Genomic DNA, 20,946 nt, shown 5'->3' with positions numbered 1-20,946 from the left:
CTCCCCATCTCTCTGTAGTGGTCCCCTGTCCTCTACTCTCCCCATCTCTCTGTAGTGGTCCCCTGTCCTCTACTCTCCCCATCTCTCTGTAGTGGTCCCCTGTCCTCTACTCTCCCCATCTCTCTGTAGTGGTCCCCTGTCCTCTACTCTCCCCATCTCTCTGTAGTGGTCCCCTGTCCTCTACTCTCCCCATCTCTCTGTAGTGGTCCCCTGTCCTCTACTCTCCCCATCTCTCTGTAGTCGTCCCCTGTCCTCTACTCTCCCCATCTCTCTGTAGTGGTCCCCTGTCCTCTACTCTCCCCATCTCTCTGTAGTGGTCCCCTGTCCTCTACTCTCCCCATCTCTCTGTAGTGGTCCCCTGTCCTCTACTCCCCCCATCTCTCTGTAGTGGTCCCCTGTCCTCTACTCTCCCCATCTCTCTGTAGTGGTCCCCTGTTCTCTACTCTCCCCATCTCTCTGTAGTGGTCCCCTGTCCTCTACTCTCCCCATCTCTCTGTAGTGGTCCCCTGTCCTCTACTCCCCCCATCTCTCTGTAGTGGTCCCCTGTCCTCTACTCTCCCCATCTCTCTGTAGTGGTCCCCTGTCCTCTACTCTCCCCATCTCTCTGTAGTGGTCCCCTGTCCTCTACTCTCCCCATCTCTCTGTAGTGGTCCCCTGTCCTCTACTCTCCCCATCTCTCTGTAGTGGTCCCCTGTCCTCTACTCTCCCCATCTCTCTGTAGTGGTCCCCTGTCCTCTACTCTCCCCATCTCTCTGTAGTCGTCCCCTGTCCTCTACTCTCCCCATCTCTCTGTAGTGGTCCCCTGTCCTCTACTCTCCCCATCTCTCTGTAGTGGTCCCCTGTCCTCTACTCTCCCCATCTCTCTGTAGTGGTCCCCTGTCCTCTACTCCCCCCATCTCTCTGTAGTGGTCCCCTGTCCTCTACTCTCCCCATCTCTCTGTAGTGGTCCCCTGTTCTCTACTCTCCCCATCTCTCTGTAGTGGTCCCCTGTCCTCTACTCTCCCCATCTCTCTGTAGTGGTCCCCTGTCCTCTACTCCCCCCATCTCTCTGTAGTGGTCCCCTGTCCTCTACTCTCCCCATCTCTCTGTAGTGGTCCCCTGTCCTCTACTCTCCCCATCTCTCTGTAGTGGTCCCCTGTCCTCTACTCTCCCCATCTCTCTGTAGTGGTCCCCTGTCCTCTACTCTCCCCATCTCTCTGTAGTGGTCCCCTGTCCTCTACTCTCCCCATCTCTCTGTAGTGGTCCCCTGTCCTCTACTCTCCCCAATTCTCAATAGTCCATTGCTCTGTAACGTTGTGTTGTTCTGTGTTCAATAAATCCTTCCATTTTCAACCTTCACATTCAGAACCGACTGCTGTCGTCTGGGCCTCCTGTCAGCCTTAGAACCTGCAGTGCATTATTTGACAAGGTAACTGCTCCATATTCCTTTCCACATACCTCTACATTGTCTGAAAACTAAATTGAACCTTTTTGAACTCCTAATGTTGTTGATGCTGGGTATGCCCAGATATGCGGGCTCTATTGGATGGACATGAACATGAGCGATATTAGAGACCGCTTCACTCTCTTTTAAGTGTAATGGCTTCTCTATTTCACCACTTGTCGTAAGCAGTTCCTTAAACTATTCCCAATGGCCCATGCTTAAAACTGTCAGGGCCGGGCCTAAGAGGGCTATTATAATCTTCAAAATCCTGCATGTCTGAACACTTGCTCTTCACTCCCTTCCTCACAGAGCCAATATCTCCCTGCTTTAGATCTGACCGCATGGCCCAGTAGAAACCTGCTAGCTTGCGCTGCTTATCATTAGCCAGCTAGCCTCTCATCTCCACTGCCTTCTTCGGTTCTGTCTGTGCTGTGAATCTGGGTCTGTCTTCAGAACACTGACCCCTATTATCCCTTGTGGTACCGCTTAAACCAAATCAACTTCCACTGCTAAGCAAAGAGCTGCTGGCTTGGCAACAATAGCTCGCAGCTAATCACCACTACTGCTATGCTGTGCTGTTTAGGATATGTTTTACCATCTACGTTACATGTTTAGGCTAGGGATGGATGAAATCTATCCCACTGTACAGTCCAAGTGGTCACCCAGATGGTGGTGTTTATGATGGAGTACAGGAGAGAGTGACTGGCTTTGCATAGCACTCTGATCCACCATCAGAATGGGTGTGTGACTTACTGTATTGTACGGCTGTTTTAGTGGCTATGGTTGGAGTTGGAGTGTTGGGTCAGGGGTTGTTTTGCTTGTTTGGCTCTCCAGGTCCAACTGTATGCTGTTAAATTCTGTTCTATGAACTGTCACTGAAACACATCACGACAGAGAATGTTAGCCATGTTCTAGCTGCTTGTCTCACATCGGTTATGGATCTATACCTCAGCCCGTATGATCAGAAGCCAATCTAGTACTGTAGCTTTCTTGTCCAAGGCCCGTATCCACAAAGGGTCTCAAAGTAGCAGTGCTGATCTAGGGTCAGTTTTGCCTTTTAGATCATTATAAATCATATTATATGGACAGATCCTAGATTTGTGGATAAGGGCCCAGGTTTAATCAAGTGGATCATGTTGGATATCTATATTCCTGATTAGACTGTGGAATAAATGTAATATTGATATTTTACTATATCTTATTTCACAGCTGAGCACCCTGTTGTAATGGTATGGTCTTAAGAGGTGTCTATTGCAGCATGGACGTGCCTTATTACATGGGACATTAGGAGTCCCTGGAAAAACCGTTTACAGTAATGCAGGTGACGCAGCTGTCCCAGCGTTTCAGATTGTCACTGCCCAATGTACTACAGACCTCACTGACACCTTGTTTTACACCTCAGGGTGCAAAGACATCCACAGACCCCCCTATAGCACCTCCTGTGTCAGAGGAGGAGGAGGAGGAGGAAGAGGAGGAGGAGGAGGAGGAGGAGGATGATGACGATGAGCCACCACCCGTCATCGCACCTCGACCTGAGCACACTAAATCTGTGAGTCACCCTGAGGTTATGAACAATGACTTAACACAATGTTACAGATCTAAGACTTAGGAAGGCTTACAGACTAATCACCTCAATAACTCAACTCAGTACAGAGTTGTACAGTATGCTTGTTGTCCTGCTCCTCCCTGACTGTGTCCTGCTCCTCCCTGACTGTGACTGTGTCCTGCGCCTCTCCTGACAGATCTACACCCGCTCTGTCATCGAGCCCTTGGCGCCTCCCACCCCTGTGAAGGAGGTCACAACCCCGCCAGAGTCCCAGGTCCAGCCGGAGAACACGTCCAGCACTCTGTACCGCCACACCGATCGGCAGAGGAAGAAGTCCAAGATGACAGACGAGGAGATTCTGGAGCGACTGAGTATGTTGTCTCTCTGTGGATCTATGGAGCATGGAGAGTTTCATAGAGATTGTGCTGTGACTGTACTGTGATGTGTCCAGACCTCTCAGCTCTAAACCCATCCTACCGCAGTGATTAGTGTGGGCTGCTCACTAAGCCACAGATTACAGCCTTAGGACGACCAAGCGCCCCTCTAGAGTCAGAGTACTGCTCTCTCTGCAGTGTCCTCTCTGCAGTGTCCTCTCTGCAGTGACCTCTCTGTAGTGTCCTCTCTGTAGTGTCCTCTCTGCAGTTTCTGCATGTGCCCCTGTCCAAAACATCAGCAGTGCTCTACTGTGCAGGACAACCTCCCAGCATGCAGCAGTGTATTCGGAGCGTGTGTGTAATGCAGGGATGCCTTCTCCATGTGTGTGTGTGTGTGTGTGTGTGTGTGTGTGTGTGTGTGTGTGTGTGTGTGTGTGTGTGTGTGTGTGTGTGTGCCTCAGTCTGACCTAGAGACACTCTCCACTAATCACCTCTCTCTGTCTTCCCAGGAAGCATTGTGAGTGTGGGGGACCCCAAAAAGAAGTACACACGCTTTGAGAAAATAGGACAAGGGTAAGTCCACTTTCAATCCAAATCCACTGGCTACTTACTGCCTCTTATTGGAACAAAGTAGTCTTTGGTAGTCAGCCCAACTGAGAGAAAGAAAGACAACGCCTCACTCAGGAGTGACCAGAGACAGAGATGAGAAAAAGAAAGAGGTTGAAGGGTCTGAGAGAGAAGTAGAAAGGAACTTTATTTAGACATGGCTGTGGGCCAGATGAGCTCAGCCTGCTCTCTCTCTCTCTCTCTCTCTCTCTCTCTATATCTATCTATCTCTCTCTCTGATTCTCCCACTCTTTCTCCCTACTTCTCTCTCTCTCTCTGATTTTCTCTCTCTCTGATTCTCTCTCTCTCTCTCACTCTCTCTCTGATTCTCTCTCACCCTCTTTCTCCCTCCTTTTCTCTCTCTCTCTCTCTCTCTCTGATTCTCTCTCTCACTCTCTCACCCTCCTCCTCTCGCTCTCTCTGGGAGAGCTGGGGTGAGCTTAGCCCTGACATCACCACTCCCTCCACCTCAGACCTGAACACAACAACAGCAGCAGCCAGCTTCCTCCAGCACTGTCTGCTTAGCTTAACACACCACTAAGGGCTCCCCTGATCAATGTGGGTGGTAACGACAGACAATATGCACACACACTGTCTATAAATGAAAACAGCTGTGCACAAGGATATGAACACTAAACTGTGGTTTCTCACAGACCTCTCTGATTAAACCCACAGGGAAATGTTACCTGAGGTTGAGAGCAGTTAACAAATCCTGAGCTCAGTGGCCTTAGCCACCTCACACTCCATCCCCTCTGTAGATCACATGAGAAGCTTCCTGATGAGTCAGTGATCAGTGTGGATTGGTTCCACAGCTACCTAACAACAGCTTTACCTGTCTGGCTGCAGCGCATCAGTGGCTGGTCGGGATACACTGCAGGAACCCTCATTCATTATTCATACACACTCACAATACAATACAATGGTCTCAGGGAGGGAGGGAGAATAAAGAAGAGAGAGGGCAAGGAGAACAGAGTGAGGGAGAGACGTGAGAGAGATGTGTGACTTGACTAAATCTCGGGAGCGTGACATGTAAAATGAGACTTCCACTTCATCCTGTATAAGGTCAATCTGCAAGACCTCATAATCGATATGAAGCCATTCTGCTGCAGAAAAACAGACTGTAGTCAAAAAGACTTCTGGGGTGTAATGAGAATGGGAAGGTTTAGTGATGGATACAGGGAAGACATGGGTTACTGGTAAAGTTAATGCAGTGGAAACTAGGCTAAAGGTCAGGGTGTAGAACCAAACAGTAAACCAGACTCCTGGCAGGGGACTCTGTCTGTTCCTGGTTACAGCATTCACCATGGGTCTGTGTTATATTCCTGGTTACAGCATTCACCATGGGTCTGTGTTATATTCCTGGTTATAGCATTCACCATGGGTCTGTGTTATATTCCTGGTTACAGCATTCACCATGGGTCTGTGTTATATTCCTGGTTACAGCATTCACCATGGGTCTGTGTTATATTCCTGGTTACAGCATTCACCATGGGTCTGTGTTATATTCCTGGTTACAGCATTCACCATGGGTCTGTGTTATATTCCTGGTTACAGCATTCACCATGGGTCTGTGTTATGTTCCTGGTTATAGCATTCACCATGGGTCTGTGTTATATTCCTGGTTACAGCATTCACCATGGGTCTGTGTTATATTCCTGGTTACAGCATTCACCATGGGTCTGTGTTATATTCCTGGTTATAGCATTCACCATGGGTCTGTGTTATATTCCTGGTTACGGCATTCACCATGGGTCTGTGTTATATTCCTGGTTACAGCATTCACCATGGGTCTGTGTTATATTCCTGGTTACAGCATTCACCATGGGTCTGTGTTATATTCCTGGTTACAGCATTCACCATGGGTCTGTGTTATGTTCCTGGTTATAGCATTCACCATGGGTCTGTGTTATGTTCCTGGTTATAGCATTCACCATGGGTCTGTGTTATATTCCTGGTTAAAGCATTCACCATGGATCTGTGTTATATTCCTGGTTACAGCATTCACCATGGGTCTGTGTTATATTCCTGGTTATAGCATTCACCATGGGTCTGTGTTATGTTCCTGGTTATAGCATTCACCATGGGTCTGTGTTATATTCCTGGTTATAGCATTCACCATGGGTCTGTGTTATATTCCTGGTTATAGCATTCACCATGGGTCTGTGTTATATTCCTGGTTACAGCATTCACCATGGGTCTGTGTTATATTCCTGGTTACAGCATTCACCATGGGTCTGTGTTATATTCCTGGTTACAGCATTCACCATGGGTCTGTGTTATGTTCCTGGTTACAGCATTCACCATGGGTCTGTGTTATGTTCCTGGTTATAGCATTCACCATGGGTCTGTGTTATGTTCCTGGTTATAGCATTCACCATGGGTCTGTGTTATATTCCTGGTTAAAGCATTCACCATGGATCTGTGTTATATTCCTGGTTACAGCATTCACCATGGGTCTGTGTTATATTCCTGGTTATAGCATTCACCATGGGTCTGTGTTATGTTCCTGGTTATAGCATTCACCATGGGTCTGTGTTATATTCCTGGTTATAGCATTCACCATGGGTCTGTGTTATATTCCTGGTTATAGCATTCACCATGGATCTGTGTTATATTCCTGGTTACAGCATTCACCATGGGTCTGTGTTATATTCCTGGTTACAGCATTCACCATGGGTCTGTGTTATATTCCTGGTTACAGCATTCACCATGGGTCTGTGTTATATTCCTGGTTATAGCATTCACCATGGGTCTGTGTTATATTCCTGGTTATAGCATTCACCATGGGTCTGTGTTATGTTCCTGGTTATAGCATTCACCATGGGTCTGTGTTATATTCCTGGTTAAAGCATTCACCATGGGTCTGTGTTATATTCCTGGTTACAGCATTCACCATGGGTCTGTGTTATATTCCTGGTTAAAGCATTCACCATGGGTCTGTGTTATATTCCTGGTTATAGCATTCACCATGGGTCTGTGTTATATTCCTGGTTACAGCATTCACCATGGGTCTGTGTTATATTCCTGGTTAAAGCATTCACCATGGGTCTGTGTTATATTCCTGGTTATAGCATTTACCATGATCCTGTGTTATATTCCTGGTTACAGCATTCACCATGGGTCTGTGTTATATTCCTGGTTACAGCATTCACCATGGGTCTGTGTTATATTCCTGGTTACAGCATTCACCATGGGTCTGTGTTATATTCCTGGTTACAGCATTCACCATGGGTCTGTGTTATATTCCTGGTTAAAGCATTCACCATGGGTCTGTGTTATATTCCTGGTTACAGCATTCACCATGGGTCTGTGTTATATTCCTGGTTATAGCATTCACCATGGGTCTGTGTTATATTCCTGGTTATAGCATTCACCATGGGTCTGTGTTATGTTCCTGGTTATAGCATTCACCATGGGTCTGTGTTATATTCCTGGTTAAAGCATTCACCATGGATCTGTGTTATATTCCTGGTTACAGCATTCACCATGGGTCTGTGTTATATTCCTGGTTAAAGCATTCACCATGGGTCTGTGTTATATTCCTGGTTATAGCATTCACCATGGGTCTGTGTTATATTCCTGGTTACAGCATTCACCATGGGTCTGTGTTATATTCCTGGTTAAAGCATTCACCATGGGTCTGTGTTATATTCCTGGTTATAGCATTTACCATGATCCTGTGTTATATTCCTGGTTACAGCATTCACCATGGGTCTGTGTTATATTCCTGGTTACAGCATTCACCATGGGTCTGTGTTATATTCCTGGTTACAGCATTCACCATGGGTCTGTGTTATATTCCTGGTTACAGCATTCACCATGGGTCTGTGTTATATTCCTGGTTAAAGCATTCACCATGGGTCTGTGTTATATTCCTGGTTACAGCATTCACCATGGGTCTGTGTTATATTCCTGGTTACAGCATTCACCATGGGTCTGTGTTATATTCCTGGTTACAGCATTCACCATGGGTCTGTGTTATATTCCTGGTTACAGCATTCACCATGGGTCTGTGTTATGTTCCTGGTTATAGCATTCACCATGGGTCTGTGTTATATTCCTGGTTACAGCATTCACCATGGGTCTGTGTTATGTTCCTGGTTACAGCATTCACCATGGGTCTGTGTTATATTCCTGGTTACAGCATTCACCATGGGTCTGTGTTATGTTCCTGGTTAAAGCATTCACCATGGGTCTGTGTTATATTCCTGGTTAAAGCATTCACCATGGGTCTGTGTTATATTCCTGGTTAAAGCATTCACCATGGGTCTGTGTTATATTCCTGGTTATAGCATTCACCATGGGTCTGTGTTATGTTCCTGGTTAAAGCATTCACCATGGGTCTGTGTTATATATATATATTTGATGTCCCTTGGAGCTCATACAGAAATGAAAGCATCATAAAAACAAAGAGACGTTCAGTCAGGTATAAACCTGAACTGCCCCAGGATGAACCTGGGGGGGGGGGGCTGTGGTGTGTTTCCCAAAGGCAGATTGCAAGGTGGTTGAATACAGAATCATGAGGTTCTGGTGTAGGTGTAACATGTCAGGGCAGAGAGAGGGACAGGTACCCCAGCCAAACTTTGTTTCTTTTTTACATTGTAGTCATTTAGCAGGCGCTCTCATCCAGAGCATTAAGTACCTTGCTCAAGGGCACATTGACAGGTTTTTCACCTAGTCAGCTTGGGGATTCAAACCGGCAACCTTTCAGTTACTGACTGTTACGAATCCCTTTTGGCCCGACAGTCTAGGGGGGATGGTAATGAGACCCGTAACATAACTCATGTAAATTATAATTGTGACAAAGTGTGAACGTAATAACCAGGACAACTGAAATCTACCGTCAAACTCAAGGTTTATTTGATAAACACACGGTAATGGGGGGGGGAGCAGGAAAAGGGGCTGAGCTGGACCCAAGGAAAGAAACAAATATGCAAAAACACCCCTAAGCTAGACTAGCCTACTTTAACAACAGCTAACTAACCAAAAATACAGTGGGTGGTCCACCCAGTTCTAACTAGGGTGTTTTAACAAAGTTTACCTACGGGTAGTGTATGCCCATGGGCGACTTGTCTTGGTTTCCCCTCAGCAATCAAATACAAACACCATAACCAAAAACAATACTCACAGGTGATGACAAAGTGCTATGGAGGTGCTCAAACAAAAGAGAGGTTAATTAATACACAGAGAGCGAGTGAAAAACAGAGGTCTACAAACATGGCATTTACAGAGAGATTGAGCTACTGAAATCTATAAAGAACAGAGATCTACCAACATGGGATTTACAAAGAGATTGAGCTCTTGAAATCTGTGAAGAACAGAGATCTACCAACATGGCATTTACAAAGAGATTGAGCTCTAGAGCAAACAAATGATGGGGTTTTTAAACCATGGGGAAGGAACTGTGATAGGGTAGGAAACAGGAGGAGGTGTGTCTTCTGATTGATGGGTTGATTGTTGACTGATTGGGGAGTGATGATTTTCACCTGTGAGGGGAGAAGGAGAGAAAAGAAACACACACACACACAGGATACACACACACACAGGATAATGGTATCCGTAACACTGACACAATGCTCTTAACCACTAGGCAACCTGCCTTCAATTTACTGTAATCTGTGTGTGTCTGATTAAAATGATGCTCAGGCTACTGTAGAGGAACTATCAGATCTGTGATTCCACTGGAGCCCCAACACCCCAATGGCACAGGGATCACAATAACTCACCATTTACAGGACATATACTGTACATGGTACAGAACAGACACCTTACAAGAAATCATATTGTACATGTTAAAAAGGGTACTTCAAACACACTGTACACTTGGTGGGTTCATATGCCAGTCATGAACTGTATGCATTACAGACTTGGTACTGTACACACAAGTCATACACTAAACACATCACAGAGTGGTGAGCACCCCACACACTCTCCAAAGGTAACTTAGACACACCACACTCTCACAGCAGAAATAGCTTGTGACATTCTCCACATATGCAAGTGATATAATGTGCACGTTATAGACTGTAGGGTCTTAAATCATGCAAGACATTTATGGATATCAGAGATGAAAGGTCATCTTATTGACAGGGTAATTACTCCTATTAGTTATTACTGACCAAGGGACACTAGTGCTGCCTTTTCCAACGGCCAATGGTCAATGCTGCCCTCTGGTGGCCAAATGAAATGGTACTTGATCATTTATGAAAGGAAGCCAAAGAACTGCTTGTATTCAAATACATTCTGTAATTGTTTCTTTGAAGGAGATTCTTGTGTGAATAAAAAAAATTGGCAAATGTCCTCCAGGCTCTTGAGAGTTGGCATAACGCTAATATTATGGAGATAGGTACCGTGGAGAGACAGGTTTTGGAAGGAGCAAACAAGAAAGGCCTTTCACTGTACTTGTGGACATGACAACAAAAACTAGAAACTTGAAACTTTGCGAGCTTGGGTGATCTGTCCTAACTCCTTGCATGAGGATTTGTTTCTATGTGGAACTAATGCGTTATTCTCTTGTTTCCTCAGGGCATCTGGCACTGTGTACACGGCCATTGACATTGCTACTGGCCAGGAGGTAAACTAACTTGACGATCACAGTCACTTCAGAAAATCATCCACATCTTACGCGTCTATCTGTCACCTTATTGATTAGCCTTCTCTTGTGGCACATTAACTGTGTAATCTGTCAGAGCACTGAAGACACCATGCGGTGTCCTGTTTATGGTTGTTCCTCTGTCAGGTGGCCATCAAGCAGATGAACCTCCAACAGCAGCCTAAGAAGGAGCTGATCATCAACGAGATCCTGGTGATGAGGGAAAACAAAAACCCCAACATAGTCAACTACCTGGACAGGTGAGGCTCACACATACTGTGGTTGCTGATGGGGAGAACCACAGGTTTAGCAGCTACTGTAAATATGCAATGATGATACGGAATCTCTCTCTCCTCTGTCTGTAGTTACCTGGTAGGGACTAGTATACTTCATCTCTCTCTCTCCTCTGTCTGTAGTTACCTGGTAAGGACTAGTATACTTCATCTCTCTCTCTCCTCTGTCTGTAGTTATCTGGTAGAGACTAGTATACTTCATCTCTCTCTCCTCTGTCTGTAGTTACCTGGTAAGGACTAGTATACATCTCTCTCTCCTCTGTCTGTAGTTACCTGGTAGGGACTAGTATACATCTCTCTCTCCTCTGTCTGTAGTTACCTGGTAGGGACTAGTATACTTAATCTCTCTCCTCTGTCTGTAGTTACCTGGTAGAGACTAGTATACTTCATCTCTCTCTCTCCTCTGTCTGTAGTTACCTGGTAGGGACTAGTATACTTCATCTCTCTCTCTCCTCTGTCTGTAGTTACCTGGTAGGGACTAGTATACTTAATCTCTCTCCTCTGTCTGTAGTTACCTGGTAGGGACTAGTATACTTCATCTCTCTCTCTCCTCTGTCTGTAGTTACCTGGTAGGGACTAGTATACTTAATCTCTCTCCTCTGTCTGTAGTTACCTGGTAAGGACTAGTATACTTCATCTCTCTCCTCTGTCTGTAGTTACCTGGTAGGGACTAGTATACTTCATCTCTCTCCTCTGTCTGTAGTTACCTGGTAAGGACTAGTATACTTCATCTCTCTCTCTCCTCTGTCTGTAGTTACCTGGTAAGGACTAGTATACGTCATCTCTCTCTCTCCTCTGTCTGTAGTTACCTGGTAAGGACTAGTATACTTCATCTCTCTCCTCTGTCTGTAGTTACCTGGTAGGGACTAGTATACTTCATCTCTCTCCTCTGTCTGTAGTTACCTGGTAAGGACTAGTATACTTCATCTCTCTCCTCTGTCTGTAGTTACCTGGTAAGGACTAGTATACTTCATCTCTCTCTCTCCTCTGTCTGTAGTTACCTGGTAAGGACTAGTATACGTCATCTCTCTCTCTCCTCTGTCTGTAGTTACCTGGTAGGGACAAGTATACATCTCTCTCTCCTCTGTCTGTAGTTACCTGGTAAGGACTAGTATACTTCATCTCTGTCCTCTGTCTGTAGTTACCTGGTAAGGACTAGTATACCTCATCTCTCTCCTCTGTCTGTAGTTATCTGGTAGAGACTAGTATACTTCATCTCTCTCTCCTCTGTCTGTAGTTACCTGGTAAGGACTAGTATACTTCATATCTCTCCTCTGTCTGTAGTTACCTGGTAGGGACTAGTATACTTCATCTCTCTCTCCTCTGTCTGTAGTTACCTGGTAGGGACTAGTATACTTCATCTCTCTCCTCTGTCTGTAGTTACCTGGTAGGGACTAGTATACTTCATCTCTCTCCTCTGTCTGTAGTTACCTGGTAGGGACTAGTATACTTCATCTCTCTCCTCTGTCTGTAGTTACCTGGTAGGGACTAGTATACTTCATCTCTCTCTCTCCTCTGTTTGTAGTTACCTGGTAAGGACTAGTATACGTCATCTCTCTCCTCTGTCTGTAGTTACCTGGTAAGGACTAGTATACTTCATCTCTCTCCTCTGTCTGTAGTTACCTGGTAAGGACTAGTATACTTCATCTCTCTCTCCTCTGTCTGTAGTTACCTGGTAAGGACTAGTATACTTCATCTCTCTCTCTCCTCTGTCTGTAGTTACCTGGTAGGGACTAGTATACTTAATCTCTCTCTCCTCTGTCTGTAGTTACCTGGTAGGGACTAGTATACATCTCTCTCTCTCCTCTGTCTGTAGTTACCTGGTAGGGACTAGTATACTTCATCTCTCTCTCCTCTGTCTGTAGTTACCTGGTAGGGACTAGTATACTTCATCTCTCTCCTCTGTCTGTAGTTACCTGGTAGGGACTAGTATACTTCATCTCTCTCCTCTGTCTGTAGTTACCTGGTAGGGACTAGTATACTTCATCTCTCTCCTCTGTCTGTAGTTACCTGGTAGGGACTAGTATACTTCATCTCTCTCTCTCCTCTGTTTGTAGTTACCTGGTAAGGACTAGTATACGTCATCTCTCTCCTCTGTCTGTAGTTACCTGGTAAGGACTAGTATACTTCATCTCTCTCCTCTGTCTGTAGTTACCTGGTAAGGACTAGTATACTTCATCTCTCTCTCCTCTGTCTGTAGTTACCTGGTAAGGACTAGTATACTTCATCTCTCTCCTCTGTCTGTAGTTACCTGGTAAGGACTAGTATACTTCATCTCTCTCTCTCCTCTGTCTGTAGTTACCTGGTAGGGACTAGTATACTTAATCTCTCTCTCCTCTGTCTGTAGTTACCTGGTAGGGACTAGTATACATCTCTCTCTCCTCTGTCTGTAGTTACCTGGTAGGGACTAGTATACTTAATCTCTCTCTCTCCTCTGTCTGTAGTTACCTGGTTGGGACTAGTATACTTCATCTCTCTCTCTCCTCTGTTTGTAGTTACCTGGTAAGGACTAGTATACGTCATCTCTCTCCTCTGTCTGTAGTTACCTGGTAAGGACTAGTATACTTCATCTCTCTCCTCTGTCTGTAGTTACCTGGTAAGGACTAGTATACTTCATCTCTCTCTCCTCTGTCTGTAGTTACCTGGTAAGGACTAGTATACTTCATCTCTCTCCTCTGTCTGTAGTTACCTGGTAAGGACTAGTATACTTCATCTCTCTCTCTCCTCTGTCTGTAGTTACCTGGTAGGGACTAGTATACTTAATCTCTCTCTCCTCTGTCTGTAGTTACCTGGTAGGGACTAGTATACATCTCTCTCTCTCCTCTGTCTGTAGTTACCTGGTAGGGACTAGTATACTTAATCTCTCTCTCTCCTCTGTCTGTAGTTACCTGGTTGGGACTAGTATACTTCATCTCTCTCTCTCCTCTGTTTGTAGTTACCTGGTAAGGACTAGTATACGTCATCTCTCTCCTCTGTCTGTAGTTACCTGGTAAGGACTAGTATACTTCATCTCTCTCCTCTGTCTGTAGTTACCTGGTAAGGACTAGTATACTTCATCTCTCTCTCCTCTGTCTGTAGTTACCTGGTAAGGACTAGTATACTTCATCTCTCTCCTCTGTCTGTAGTTACCTGGTAGGGACTAGTATACTTCATCTCTCTCCTCTGTCTGTAGTTACCTGGTAGGGACTAGTATACTTCATCTCTCTCTCCTCTGTCTGTAGTTACCTGGTAGGGACTAGTATACTTCATCTCTCTCCTCTGTCTGTAGTTACCTGGTAGGGACTAGTATACTTCATCTCTCTCCTCTGTCTGTAGTTACCTGGTAGGGACTAGTATACTTCATCTCTCTCTCCTCTGTCTGTAGTTACCTGGTAGGGACTAGTATACTTCATCTCTCTCTCCTCTGTCTGTAGTTACCTGGTAGGGACTAGTATACTTCATCTCTCTCCTCTGTCTGTAGTTACCTGGTAGAGACTAGTATACTTCATCTCTCTTCTCTGTCTGTTGTTACCTGGTAGGGACTAGTATACTTCATCTCTCTCCTCTGTCTGTAGTTACCTGGTAAGGACTAGTATACCTCATCTCTCTCTCCTCTGTCTGTAGTTACCTGGTAAGGACTAGTATACTTCATCTCTCTCCTCTGTCTGTAGTTACCTGGTAAGGACTAGTATACTTCATCTCTCACTCCTCTGTCTGTAGTTACCTGGTAGGGACTAGTATACTTCATCTCTCTCACTCCTCTGTCTGTAGTTACCTGGTAAGGACTAGTATACCTCATCTCTCTCTCTCCTCTGTCTGTAGTTACCTGGTAGGGACTAGTATACTTCATCTCTCTCTCCTCTGTCTGTTGTTACCTGGTAAGGACTAGTATACCTCATCTCTCTCTCCTCTGTCTGTAGTTACCTGGTAAGGACTAGTATACCTCATCTCTCTCTCCTCTGTCTGTAGTTACCTGGTAAGGACTAGTATACTTCATCTCTCTCTTCTGTCTGTAGTTACCTGGTAGGGACTAGTATACTTCATCTCTCTTCTCTGTATGTAGTTACCTGGTAGGGACTAGTATACTTCATCTCTCTCTCCTCTGTCTGTTGTTACCTGGTAAGGACTAGTATACTTCATCTCTCACTCCTCTGTCTGTAGTTACCTGGTAAGGACTAGTATACTTCATCTCTCACTCCTCTGTCTGTAGTTACCTGGTAGGGACTAGTATACGTCATCTCTCTCACTCCTCTGTCTGTAGTTACCTGGTAGGGACTAGTATACTTCATCTCTCTCCTCTGTCTGTAGTTACCTGGTAGGGACTAGTATACTTCATCTCTCCCTCTCCTCTGTCTGTAGTTACCTGGTAGGGACTAGTATACTTCATCTCTCTCCTCTGTCTGTAGTTACCTGGTAGGGACTAGTATACTTCATCTCTCTCCTCTGTCTGTAGTTACCTGGTAGGGACTAGTATACTTCATCTCTCTCTCCTCTGTCTGTAGTTACCTGGTAGGGACTAGTATACTTCATCTCTCTCCTCTGTCTGTAGTTACCTGGTAGGGACTAGTATACTTCATCTCTTTCCTCTGTCTGTAGTTACCTGGTAGGGACTAGTATACTTCATCTCTCACTCCTCTGTCTGTAGTTACCTGGTAGGGACTAGTATACTTCATCTCTCTCTCCTCTGTTTGTAGTTACCTGGTAGGGACTAGTATATGTCATCTCTCTCTCCTCTGTCTGTAGTTACCTGGTAGGGACTAGTATACATCTCTCTCTCCTCTGTCTGTAGTTACCTGGTAGGGACTAGTATACGTCATCTCTCTCACTCCTCTGTCTGTAGTTACCTGGTAGGGACTAATATACTTCATCTCTCTCCTCTGTCTGTAGTTACCTGGTAGGGACTAGAATACTTCATCTCTCTCTCCTCTGTCTGTAGTTACCTGGTAGGGACTAGTATACGTCATCTCTCTCACTCCTCTGTCTGTAGTTACCTGGTAGGGACTAGTATACTTCATCTCTCTCTCTCCTCTGTCTGTAGTTACCTGGTAGGGACTAGTATACTTCATCTCTCTCCTCTGTCTGTAGTTACCTGGTAGGGACTAGTATACGTCATCTCTCTCACTCCTCTGTCTGTAGTTACCTGGTAGGGACTAGTATACTTCATCTCTCTCCTCTGTCTGTAGTTACCTGGTAGGGACTAGTATACTTCATCTCTCTCCTCTGTCTGTAGTTACCTGGTAGGGACTAGTATACTTCATCTCTCTCCTCTGTCTGTAGTTACCTGGTAGGGACTAGTATACATCTCTCTCTCCTCTGTCTGTAGTTACCTGGTAGGGACTAGTATACATCTCTCTCTCCTCTGTCTGTAGTTACCTGGTAGGGACTAGTATACTTCATCTCTCTCCTCTGTCTGTAGTTACCTGGTAGGAACTAGTATACTTCATCTCTCTCTCCTCTGTCTGTAGTTACCTGGTAGGGACTGGTATACTTCATCTCTCTCTCCTCTGTTTGTAGTTACCTGGTAGGGGATGAGCTATGGGTGGTGATGGAATACCTGGCTGGAGGTTCACTGACTGACGTGGTGACTGAGACCTGCATGGACGAGGGCCAGATCGCTGCAGTCTGCAGAGAAGTAAGACATTTAATGAGCCCTACATTATACATTTTATGAGACCTACATTAGACATTTAATGAGCCCTACATTAGACATTTAATGAGCCCTACATTAGACATTTTATGAGCTCTACATTAGACATTTAATGAGCCCAACTTTAGACGTGTTATGAGCCCAATATTAAACATGTTATGAGCCCTACATTAGACATTTTATGAGCCCTACATTAGACATTTTATGAGCCCTACATTAGACATTATATGAGCCCTACATTAGACATTTTATGAGCCCTACATTAGACATTTACTGAGCTCTACATTAGACAATTTATGAGCCCTACATTATACATTTTATGAGCCCTACAGTAGACATTTAATGATCCCTACATTAGACATTTTATGTGCCCTATATTAAACATTTAATGAACCCTACATTAGACATTGTATGATCCCTATATTAGACATTATATGAGCCCTACATTAGACATTTTATGAGCCCTACATTAGACATTATATGAGCCCTACATTAGACATGTTATGAGCCCTACATTAGACATTTTATGAGCCCTACATTAGACATTTACTGAGCTCTACATTAGACAATTTATGAGCCCTACATTAGACATTTAATGAGCCCTACATTAGACATTTTATGAGCCCTACATTAGACATTTAATTATCCCTACATTATACATTTTATGTGCCCTATATTAAACATTTAATGAACCCTACATTAGACATTGTATGATCCCTACATTAGACATTTAATGACCCCTACATTAGACATTTAATGAGCCCTACATTAGACATGCTATGATCCCTATATTAAACATTTTATGAGCCCTACATTAGACATTTTATGAGCCCTACGTTATACATTTTATGAGCCCTACATTAGACATTTTATGAGCTCTACATTAGACATTTTATGAGCTCTACATTAGACATTTAATGAGCCCAACTTTAGACATGTTATGAGCCCAATATTAAACATGTTATGAGCCCTACATTAGACATTTTATGAGCCCTACATTAGACATTTAATGAGCCCTACATTAGATATTTTATGAGCCCTACATTAGACATTTTATGAGCCCTACATTAGACATTTTATGAGCCCTACATTAGACATTATATGAGCCCTACATTAGACATTTTATGAGCCCTACATTAGACATTTACTGAGCTCTACATTAGACAATTTATGAGCCCTACATTAGACATTTTATGAGCCCTACATTAGACATTTTATGAGCCCTACATTATACATTTTATGAGCCCTGCATTAGACATTTAATCAGCCCTACATTAGACATTTTATGAGCTCTACATTAGACATTTTATGAGCCCTACATTAGACATTTACTGAGCTCTACATTAGACAATTCATGAGCCCTACATTAGACATTTTATGAGCCCTACATTAGACATTTTATGAGTCCTACATTAGACATTTAATCAGCCCTACATTAGACATTTAATCAGCCCTACATTAGACATTTTATGAGCTCTACATTAGACATTTTATGAGCTCTACATTAGACATTTTATGAGCCCTACATTAGACATTTAATGAGCCCTACATTAGACATTTTATGAGCCCTATATTAAACATTTTATGATCCCTATATTAAACATTTTATGAGCCCTACATTAGATATTTTATGAGCCCAAGCCAAAAAAGCCTAAATAATTGTGGCAATAGGCTACTGCACATTGCGCACGACAGAAAAACATAAAAGCCAATAGATGTAGCTAGCTATACTCAGCAAAAAAAGAAATGTCCCTTTTTCAGGACCCTGTCTTTCAAAGATAATTAGTAAAAATCAAAATAAATTCACAAATCTTCATTGTAAAGGGTTTAAACACTGTTTCCCATGCTTGTTCAATGAACCATAAACAATTAATGAACATGCACCTGTGGAACGGTCGTTAAGACACTAACAGCTTACAGACGGTAGGCAATTAAGGTCACAGTTATGAAAACTTAGGACACCAAAGAGGCCTTTCTACTGACTCTGGAAAAACTCCAAAAGAAAGATGCACAGGATCCCTGCTCATCTGCGTGAATGTGCCTTAGGCATGCTGCAAGGAGGCATGAGGACTGCATTATGGCCAGGGCAATAAATTGCAATGTCCGTACTGTGAGATGTCTAAGACAGCGCTACAGGGAGACAGGACGGACAACAGATCGACCTCGCAGTGGCAGACCACGTGTAACAACACCTGCACAGGATCGGTACATCCGAACATCACACCTGCGAGACAGGTACAGGATGGCAACAACAACTGCCCGAGTTACACCAGGAACGCACAATCCCTCCATCAGTGCTCAGACTGTCCACAATAGGCTGAGAGAGGCGGCTAGACTGAGGGCTTGTAGGCCTGTTGTAAAGCAGGTCCTCACCAGACATCCCCGGCAACAACGTCGCCTATGGGCACAAACCCGCCATCGCTGGACCAGGCAGGACTGGCAAGAAGTGCTCTTCATTGACGAGTCACGGATATTTCTCAGCAGGGGTGATGGACGTCGAAGGAATGAGCGTTACACCGAGGCCTGTACTCTGGAGCGGGATCAATTTTGAGGTGGAGGATCCGTCATGATCTGGGGCGGTGTGTCACAGCATCATCGGACTGAGCTTGTTGTCATTGCAGGCAATCTCAACGCTGTGCGTTACAGGGAAGACATCCTCCTCCCTCATGTGGTACCCTTCCTTCAGGCTCATCCTGACATGACCCTCCAGCATGACAATGCCACCAGCCATACTGCTCGTTCTGTGCATTATTTCCTGCAAGACAGGAATGTCAGTGTTCTGCCATGGCCAGCGAAGAGCCTGGATCTCAATCCCATTGAACACGTCTGGGACCTGTTGGATCGGAGGATGAGGGCGAGAGCCATTCCCCCCAGAAATGTCAGGGAACTTGCAGGTGCCTTGGTGGAAGAGTAGGGTAACATCGCACAGCAAGAACTGGCAAATCTGGTGCAGTTCATGAGGAGGAGAAGCACTGCAGTACTTAATGCAGCTGGTGGCCACACCAGGTACTGACTGTTACTTTTGATTTTGACCTCCCCCTTTGTTCAGGGACACATTATTCCATTTCTGTTAGTCACATGTCTGTGGAACATGTTCAGTTTATGTCGCCGTTGTTCACATGTTAAGTTTGCTGAAAATTAACGCAGTTGACAGTGAGAGGACGTTTCTTTTTTTTGCTGAGTTTAAATGCTCCTGGGTAAATGAATGAAACTAGATCCAGTAGGCGTATCATTTTGAGTGTGGACTCTTACTGTACTGTATTGTATTATACTGTATTATATGGATTGGAATTATGCATATCATTCAAACCATGATAAAGCAGAAGAGAACATGTGATTCTGGTGAACATGTGATTCATGTGATTCTGGTGCAACACACGCGGCCTACAAAGTTACAAGTATAGGCTAGCGAATTTGATTTTAATTTTGAAATATAATAGGGCCTATTTCTATGATTAGTAGGCTGACGCATATACTGTTGAAGTCGGAAGTTTACATACACCTTAGCCAAATACATTTAAACTCAGTTTTTTCACAATTCCTGACATTTAATCCAAGTAAAAATTCCCTGTCTTAGTTCAGTTAGGATCATCACTTTATTTTAAGAATGTGAAATGTCAGAATAATAGTGGAGAGAATGATTTATTCCAGCTTTTATTTCTTTCATCACATTCCCAGTGGGTCAGAAATGTACATACACCCAAATAGTACTTGGTAGCATTGCCTTTAAATTGTTTAACTCGGGTCAAACATTTCAGGTAGCCTTCCACAAGCTTCCCACAATAAGTTGGATGAATTTTAGACCATTCCTCCTGATAGAGCTGGTGTAACTGAGTTAGGCCATTTTGTCACAACTTTGGAAATATGCTTGGGGTCATTGTCCATTTGGAAGACCCATTTGCGACCAAGCTTTAACTGATGTCTTGAGATGTGTCTTCAATATATCCACCTAATTCTCCTCCTCATGATGCTATCTATTTTGTGAAGTGCACCAGTCCCTCCTGCAGCAAAGCACCCCCACAATATGATGCTGCCACCCCTGTGCTATAACGGTTGGGATGGTGTTCTTCGGCGTGCAAGCCTCCCTCTTTTTCCTCCAATCCTAACGATGGTCATTATGGCCAAACAGTTATATTTTTGTTTCATCAGACCAGTGGACATTTCTCCAAAAAGTACGATCTTTGTCCCCATGTGGAGTTGCAAACCGTAGTCTGGCTTTTTTATGGCGGTTTTGGAGCAGTGGCTTCTTCCTTGCTGAGCGGCATATCAGGTTATGTAGATATAGGACTCATTTTACTGTGGATATAGAATCTTTTGTACCTGTTTCCTCCAGCATCTTCACAAGGTCCTTTGCTGTTGTTCTGGGATTGATTTGCACTTTTCACACCAAAGTACGTTCATCTCTAGGAGACAGAATGCGTCTCCTTCCTGAGTGGTATGACGGCTGCGTGGTCCCATGGTGTTTATACTTGCACACTATTGTTTG

At 44.3% G+C, this 20,946-nt stretch overlaps 1 protein-coding gene across 2 annotated transcripts in view; it reads left to right on the top strand.

Moving 5' to 3' along the window:
- LOC139387956 (serine/threonine-protein kinase PAK 3) overlaps positions 1 to 20,946 on the top strand; it is a 110,089-nt gene that overhangs the window by 73,282 nt on the left and 15,861 nt on the right. The window contains exons 6-12 of one of the 2 annotated variants that reach the window (XM_071134358.1): positions 1,346 to 1,408; positions 2,826 to 2,972; positions 3,166 to 3,340; positions 3,853 to 3,916; positions 10,475 to 10,523; positions 10,689 to 10,801; positions 16,328 to 16,445. In XM_071134358.1, coding sequence (XP_070990459.1) covers positions 1,346 to 1,408; positions 2,826 to 2,972; positions 3,166 to 3,340; positions 3,853 to 3,916; positions 10,475 to 10,523; positions 10,689 to 10,801; positions 16,328 to 16,445 — 729 coding nt within the window. The remainder of the gene's footprint in view (positions 1 to 1,345; positions 1,409 to 2,825; positions 2,973 to 3,165; positions 3,341 to 3,852; positions 3,917 to 10,474; positions 10,524 to 10,688; positions 10,802 to 16,327; positions 16,446 to 20,946) is intronic. The other variant, XM_071134359.1, reaches the window with a different exon arrangement.

This window comes from Oncorhynchus clarkii, chromosome 29, assembly GCF_045791955.1.
Source record: "Oncorhynchus clarkii lewisi isolate Uvic-CL-2024 chromosome 29, UVic_Ocla_1.0, whole genome shotgun sequence".
Classification (NCBI taxonomy): domain Eukaryota; kingdom Metazoa; phylum Chordata; class Actinopteri; order Salmoniformes; family Salmonidae; genus Oncorhynchus; species Oncorhynchus clarkii.
This window is presented reverse-complemented; position numbering and strand designations above follow the sequence as displayed.